This window comes from Echinops telfairi, unplaced genomic scaffold (genome assembly GCF_000313985.2).
Source record: "Echinops telfairi isolate 266 unplaced genomic scaffold, ASM31398v2 ScPeMD7_29;HRSCAF=101, whole genome shotgun sequence".
Taxonomy (NCBI): Eukaryota; Metazoa; Chordata; class Mammalia; order Afrosoricida; family Tenrecidae; genus Echinops; species Echinops telfairi.
The window spans coordinates 6,359,411-6,367,355 of NW_022103926.1; the positions used below are offsets into that span (position 1 = coordinate 6,359,411).

Consider the following 7,945-nt stretch of genomic DNA (forward strand, 5'->3'; position numbering starts at 1 on the left):
AACATTTATCAACCCTTAATGTGTTCCAGACTCTGTGCCAAGGGCTCTACGTGCAATGAATTGTCGTACTCAAATCCAGACAGTCTGGCTCTGGGCCAGGCTGACCTCCAGCATAACATGGTAGGACCCAGTAGAGATAGGGCCTGGCAGTTGTAGCTAGAGCCTAGTAAGGAGCCTGGTGGCACAGTAGATCAAGCATTTCTGCTAACCAAAAGGTCAGTAATACAAGCCCATCAGCAGCTCCCTGGGAGAAAAATATGCCTTTGGAACCCTAGGGAGTGGCTCCCACCCTGTCCTATAGAGTCACGATGAGTCAGAATTGACTGGATGGAAGTGACTTGAACCCTCACTCCACCTCACCTAGACAGCTGGGTGACCCGAGGCAAATGATTTATTAACTCTCTCTGCCTTGGTTCCTTTGCCTGCAAAGTGGGGGAAATCACAGCACTACTGAATATGGTTGCGTGGGTTGAAATTCCTACATAGATGTGGGTGTCCCGCCCAGGGTGACCCCTGTGGGAGTCTGTGCTGTGGGGCAGTAGCCAGGGCTGGCTGGGATCTGCACAGGCCCAGGAAGCAGTCAACCATAGCAGGGGACAGGGTTGTCAAGCAATGGCCAGCGCCTGCTTTCACAGGGCCTGTGACTTTGACTTCTTTTAAGTGGTTTGGAAATGAGGGGCAAGCAAGAGAATAATTTGTGCTACTTGAAAAGTACATGAATGTCAAATCTTACTACCATCCATAAATAAATTAAGTTTTATCGAAACACAGCCATGGCCATTTGTTTGCACTTTGTCTCTGGCTGCTCTCCCACCACCTGAGCAGAATTGAGTAGTTAAGGCACTGTGCTGCCTGCAAAGTGTAATTATCTGCTCTCTGGCTCTTTAGCAGAAAGTATACGATAACTGCTGCATCCTGGGTGTGCAACCCAGCCTGGCCATTTGCCCCCAATTTCTCCTTGCCCTAGAGATGTGCCCCTTCGAGCCTCGGTTTCTCTGTCAATTAAATTGAAGTGATAGCACCTACTCCGTAGGTTGCCAAATTACACATGATCCCTAACAGATGGAGAGCACCTCACATAGTAACCCATGGAACATATTAACAAGGCACAAACTAAATCCAAGAAGTCCTGGTGGCACGCTGTTTCAGACACGCCGGCCACTCCTGAGGAGAAAGATGAGGCCGGCTGCTTCTGTAACAGTTGAATCTGAGAAGCCCTACGGAGCTGCACTGCTCTCTTATAGCTGGAATCAACCTGATGGCAGAGATGGAGAAATCAAGTCTTCCTGCTTTCGCCATGCTCCCTGACCCCCGTTGGTGGAGTTAAAGATAAAGGCTGCTCCCTAAACCCAGCCACCACCTTTGCCACAGACTTTGCACCATGCTCACAGTGGAGTGTGCTTGATGGGAGATGGTGAGGTTCAGGCCTGCCCATCTTCTCCAGCAGCCTTGATTTGCCACGTGCTCCTGGAGGGCTTCCCTTTGGTAGGCTCTGGTCCGCTTGCTCTCACAGCTGGGTTCTTCCAGAGAGTCTCCATCCCAGCTACTGTACCCAACACCCCCACAGACCTATCCCCTCCACAATGGCTCGTTTTTCCATTTGAGAAGCATGAAAATACTGAAAGGACACAATGGATGGTTGCCAGGATGGACCGAAGGATGGACCGGAGTGAGTGGCCCGGACTCCAGTCCCTGTGCGCTCCTCCTGGTTTAGGGCCTTGGACAGGCCGTCTCTCCTTGAAGCAGAATGAAGCCCAGGGCTGCCAGCTGTGCCTCTAGAGCCCCTCACCCCTACCTGCTAAAGTTTTCAAGTCCAGCCTTGCCACAGATGAGTTTTTTTACAGTAGTTAAGTTACCTAATCTCTCCGAACCTCGCCTACCTCTTTGCTACCCAAGTGAAAGGAGGTGGTGGTGGTGGTGGGTGGGGTGGGGTGTTAATACTTCCTACCTCAGAGAAATAAGCATGTTCGTGCACCGTGCTTGATGCATGAATAAATGTCAGCTGTTAGCTAACACTCCGGGCCCTGTTTTCTCATCTTGAGCAGCCCTGCTCTGAAGTGGAGGTGGCCCGTTCCGGCAGAGGGAAGGGACTGGCGGAGAGGCTGGTGTCATCCAGGAGCCTGAGGACCTGCCTCTCCTGCCCCTGAGGCTCCCCTCTGGGGAACGGGAACATTGCTCAGCCTGGAACTCACATCCCCACCTCCCAGCAGAGTTACTGCCCTTTGGGCTGTTAATCAGGTAGGGGACGTCTGGGGGCAATTGTGCCAGCTGTCCCTTCTGCATTTCTGTCCCTCAGCCCCCCAGTGTGGACGCTCAGCCAGCCTGGTCATTGTCTGCAGCGCCCGCCTGCTCCTCCCCTTGCCTGCAAGGTCTGTTTCCTAACAGCTGCTCCAACCACACACCTCGGTTCCGCGAGGAGCCCCTCCTCTTCCTCCTCCCTCCTTCCCTCAGGGGCGGGCCGGGAGAAGAAAGCTAACTTGACAGCCGCGCTTCTTGCTCAGCTAGTCGCCAGACCCTGCCCGAGAATGCCCGTGTGCGGGTAGCCTGGTGGAGAGGGGGAGACCCGGAGACCCTCCCGAAGGGCCGCCCAGGCTGCCGAGACCTGGGGAGGCGTCGCCCCAGCCATGAGCCCCCGCAGGCATCTGCTGGGGGGCCAGTGGCCCGGAGTCCTCCCGCTGCTCGGGCTGCTCCAGAGGGCGAGGTGAGGGCCGGGCAGCCCGCCCCGCAGCCAGAGGTGCCAGGAGCGCCGGCCTGTCATGGTGGCTGTGTGCTGCCGGCCTGAGGCACCCCCAGACGGGTTTGCAGCTGAGCCTGGTGATCTGGTGTGGGAAGAAGATGGGGAGTTACTTGTCCGTCCCCGCGTACTTCACCTCCAGAGACCCCTTTCGGTGAGTTGGGCTCCAAGTCCTCCTCCCCCCTCTCCTGGTCCCCGGTCCTGAGGGGAGGGCAGAGCCCCCCCTCCCCCCAGATCTGCTCCATAGCCTTCACCCTTTGCTCAACCATGGGGTCTACCAGGCAGAAGCCAGTTGAGCTTGGCAAAGGGCTTCTCACAGGATCTTGGGAATGATGAGCTGAGGATATACCCAGGCGTCGTCTCTGGAAGCCCCTGACACACCTTCAAAAGATGCTGCTGACCCCGGCCTGCTGGTGGTGGTACTGCTTCCGGGTGAAGAGCACAACTAGAGTGCTGTTCCTCTGGCTTTCACATGCCTTACCTCTGGGCCCTGCCGCCTGCACAGGAATTTGTCCCAACAAGCAGGAAAAGCAGGTTTCGCCAAGCAATGTGGATGCTAGTAAAACCTGGGTGTAGGCAGCCTGGCACACAGTAGGCATTCGAGAAACGAATCTTGAAGGGCTTCTGAGTACCCCCAAGCCAAAAGCCTACTGCGGTCAAGTCAATTCCTACTCTTAACAACCCTAGAGGGCAAGGCTCCCTGAGAGCCCAGGTGAGTCCAGTTGCTGGGGAAAGACCTGGCCCAGAGCTCCCAGGCCTGAACCATTGGGGTAGGTATTCTGAGTTTGTGGGCCCACCCCCATCCCTCCTCTGTACCAGTCCCCTGAGGCCCTCTGTCTGGGGCTTCTCTGAGAGAGGTGAGGAAACCGTCCCCGACCTGTGACCTACCTCTCTTTGCCGTTTGCCCCACCCCACTTCAACAGAAACTCCCTAAGGGGTTTCTGGCCCTCAGGGTCCCATCTGAACAGAGCCATTCCTGACTGGGGTGGAGCTTGTTTTCATTCTTTGGGAAAAGCCTGTTGTTCTTGGGGCTGCCTCCCCCTTGCCAGTGGTCCTGGTTTGCCCTTCTGGCTCCCCAACCTCTGCTCTGGGTCCAGATTTTTCTGCTGGGATACTAATTAGTCAGGTGGAGGAGCAGGACTCTGGTTTCACTGAGTGACTGGACTATGGCTTGGGGCACGTAGGAGAGGACTGATCATCCATGCTGACGCTGCAAGGCATCCTATCCTGCTAGGCACTTTATCCTTTAATCTTGTCCCATTTTATAAGTGAGGCAACCGACTTCAACACGGGTCACAGGGCCAGCGCTTTCCATCTGAGTGTCTTCCCTTCAGAGGGACTGCACTGCACCTCCCTCTGCCAAGCACCACCCGGTGGCAACACCCCCCTCGCGGCTGAGAGAGGAAAGAGACGGCCCCCACAGTTTGCCTGGCATTTTGAAGGGGTGGCAGAGATTCCCTACTGAAGAGCAAACAGGAATTGATCTTAAGTTTAATAGGCAAGTTTTATTATATAGAATCAAGATGCCAAATGTTGAAGTAGGGAGCCACCGGCCTTGGCCAGTGCCTCACATGCATCCCACTCACACGTAATCCTGGACAGATGGACAGACAGCTACGGGGAGAGGCTGCTCTCGCTTCCTGCCATCTGGTCAATTCTGATCATAGCGACCCTATAGGACAGAGTAGAACTGCCTCTGTGACATTCTGAGACTGTACCTGTACAGGAGCAGAAAGCCTCATCTTTCTCCTGGGGAGCTGCTGGTGGTTTCCAACTGCGGACCTGCGGTTAGCATCCAATGTGTAACGCACTCCGCCACCAGGGAGCCAGGAATGCTGTGCCCCTTTTCTGCTTTGGGACCAGGACACAGCTTCTTAGGAGCTGGAGCCAGGGCAGGAAATGAACTCAGGCTGGTCCTCCAGTGGCACCCAGTCTGGTAGTCTTTCATATCCTGCCTCAGCCTCTCTGAGGAACCCACCCCCGGCCCAGCGCTCTTTTCCTAGCTGGAGTCAGGGGGGACTGATGATAGAACCCCTCCACTAAATCAATGCCACATTCCTGAAACCACTTCTGAAGAGACAGCCACCCCCACAGGGCCCTGTGCCCCATGGGAGGGACCACTGAGACCCCTGTTCTTCCTGGTATTCACCACCACCCTCTCTGGGCAGGAAACCACTGGCCCCCTCTCCTCTAGTAGGAGGCCATCCTTAAGGCACCTCTCTGACTAAGTGCCTCTTGGCTCCCTGGGCCAGAATTTCCTCCTCTGCAAAAGGTATATCCAGGCAGTGGAGCAAGTCCATGGCCTGGAGCCTCTAGGGAAGTAGAAGGTCCACAGGAGTTCCAGTGCCCTGGTTCCAAAGAAAGTGACGCAACCAGATTCCACAAGGGGACATGATCAGACAGGCGTGTGCGAGAGAGGGAAGGAGCACATGAAGAAAGTCATTTCTGTGCCCTGTGCGCTCCATACTTGGCAGTGCATGTGGCCTCTTCCTCCCCTCCCAGGGCCTCCAGTGTGAGGGTGCTATGCATTCCCAGGAGTGCTCCCCAGGGAAGAAGAAAGCTCGAATTGGAGTGAGTTAAAGGGCAAATTAGGAAGTGTCCTTTTTCTTGGGGGGGGGGTGTCATTTTTAAAGGGTTGTCCATTTCATAGAGTTTTTCTTAGTGTCCAACGTTGATTGAATATGTTTGGTTTGCTCATTAGCTCTTGCAGAAGACAGGCGCATCTTTGTATTCACACCCCACGTTTACAGGGAGAAGTTACAGCCCAGCTTGGCAGGACCTTTGGCAGCTGGCTTAGGTCCTCTGGGAATCTTTCCCTGATTCTAAAACTGAAGGGCTTAGAACAGGTGAATGACTTCCGGCTTCACAATTCTTGTGATTTCTTGGAGACCCCCAGGCGCTCCAACAAGAAAGCCGCCTCTTCCCCATACCTCCCCTCACCCCACCCCAACCTGTTTATTTGAGTCATGGAGATCCTATCTTTGGTCTGCACGGGTTATTTGAAATAGCAGTCTTTCTGGCTTTGAGTATTCCGTAAAAAATGGAGCACCATAAAATATTAAAATAAAACAAAAAACTGGAGCTCCGTTGACACTACAATTTACCAGACTGCAGGAAGGAGAAGAGACGTAAGAAAGGGGTCTTTGGCGTCGTGTGTTATATGTTGGGCTGCTAAGCCCAAGGTCAGCAGTTTGAAACTACCAGCCTTTCTGAGGGAGAAAGATGAGGGTTTGTACTCCTGTAAAGAGTTAACAGTTTCAAAAACCTACAGGGGAAGTTCTACCCTGTCCTATAGGGCCTGTATGAGCCGACATCACTTAACGGCTGTGTTTGGTTTTTTGGAGTGTTTTTGGTGGTAAAGGCTGAGAATGGGCACCTAGCCAGCCCTTCAGGGTATGAAAGGGCGGTTCTAAGGTTCCATGGTCCCATGAACTTGAGAATTTACCTGGAGAGGAACTGGTATGTGAATTAGGATAGGACCTAGACTTTATCTCACTTTGCTTCTCCCAGCAGCCTGTGCATCTTAAGTACATGGTGACAAAATCCCAATAATAGGAATTGATTAGAATCAATTGGTTATTAATTGACTAAATAAATAATTTGAGTTTTATCTTTTTACCCTTATCTCCTTGCAGAAGTAGATTTGGTTCTGAGACTCAGAAGTAGGTCCTTATAGCCTAGGCATCGTGGGGAAAGGAGTGTATGCGCTTGCCCTTGGTGTCCCCAAATTATAAAGAGTGGGCAGAGGAAAATGAACCTTGCCTGGGAATGTCTGTGGTGAGGTGATTGTACAGAAATTAATTTTCAGAGTCTCATGGACAAATGGAGAAAGGGAGGCTCCAAGTTAGGAAGTCACTAATGGAGAAGGACCCGGGGCTTGAAAAAATCAATTATCTGTGACAATCTTAAGGGAGTCTCCTTCCCCCCCCCCCCCACCCCCTTCTTTTCTAACCTACGCTTTAAAAGGTTTTCATTCAGATCTGAGCTTGAAAATGGAACTGAACTGACCAGAGCGTTCTGGGCATTCCAGTGTTTTGGAAGAACAGTTTTTGGAGGATGTTCTTAGGCAGCCCCTCTCGATAATCTCCCCTGGCTGCACAGCTTCTGTTCATTGACTCTGGCTTCCCAGCAGAGTGATGCCCCGGTAGACATCACCAATTCCAAGCGAAATCCCTTGAGCCTGCAGCCAGGGCATATTATTACATGCACCTGAAACCTTTAGACTCTGAATATTGGAAAAGTATCTAGGCTTTAGGAAGACCTAGTGTGGCCTTGGCCTCTGAGAATCTGAGGTGCCACTTGTTACAGTCGCATCTTACATTTTAGTGTGTTTTGGGTTGCTGAACAACTGCTACAAGATACATAAAAAAGAAGTCATTGTGTTGTTAGCCCTGTCCATTCTTAGCCGTAAGGAGAAGCATCATACAGTGTTAACACCTAAAGGGACTTGAGTTTGTAGGGCTCCTGCCTCCTCCTTTTCACAGATGAAAACAGAAGTCCCACTTGGTGAGATGTGTTTACCCCCCAAACAATGTACTTGCCAAGTTCGAAGCTACAGCATGATATCTAGTGTTGCTATCACAGAAACACAAGTGGATGCCTTTACCGAACAAAAATTTATTCTCTCCTGATTTCACATTCAGAGCTCTGGCTCTAGGGGAAGGCTTTGCCTCTTTGTTTCAAGGAAGGGCCTTGTCTCCTTTAGCATTTATGGACCCAGCATTCTCTGGAGACCTCCAGATGTCTTGGCTTCGGTCTTCATCTGGGTCTAGGAGGTTCTCAGCAGAGTCACCCTGAGTTCAAAAAGCACGCTTTCTCTGTCTCTTCTTTCTTAGATGTTGGTCCCTACCCCACAGAACTCCCCTTACTCATCAAGACTGTGTTCTGAGTGAAGGTGTTGCATCCTACCCCAGCTCCCTTACAACTGATTGGCCAGTCACATCATAGATGATTACAGCATTACATCACTGCCACACCACCGAGGATCATGGCCTAGCTGAGTTGACACATTTAGGGTGGGGACACAGTTCAGTCCCTGATAGGCAGCTTTGAAGGCTTGTGATCAGGCACCCAAACCAAATTCACTGCCATTGACTCAATAACAACCCTGTATGACAGGGCATAACTGCCCCTGTGGGTTTAAAAGATTGTAACTCTTTACAGAAGTGAAAAGCCTCATCTTTCTCCCTCAGAGCAGCTAGGGGGTTCAAA

General features: G+C 52.1%; 1 protein-coding gene across 1 annotated transcript in view; it reads left to right on the plus strand.

Moving 5' to 3' along the window:
* Positions 1 to 2,785: 2,785 nt before the first annotated feature.
* The window catches only part of LIMK2 (LIM domain kinase 2), a 33,265-nt gene continuing 28,105 nt past the window's right edge, over positions 2,786 to 7,945 (plus strand). Inside the window, exon 1 of the mRNA XM_004716712.3 lies at positions 2,786 to 2,888. Coding sequence (XP_004716769.1) covers positions 2,836 to 2,888 — 53 coding nt within the window. The 5' untranslated portion in view covers positions 2,786 to 2,835. The remainder of the gene's footprint in view (positions 2,889 to 7,945) is intronic.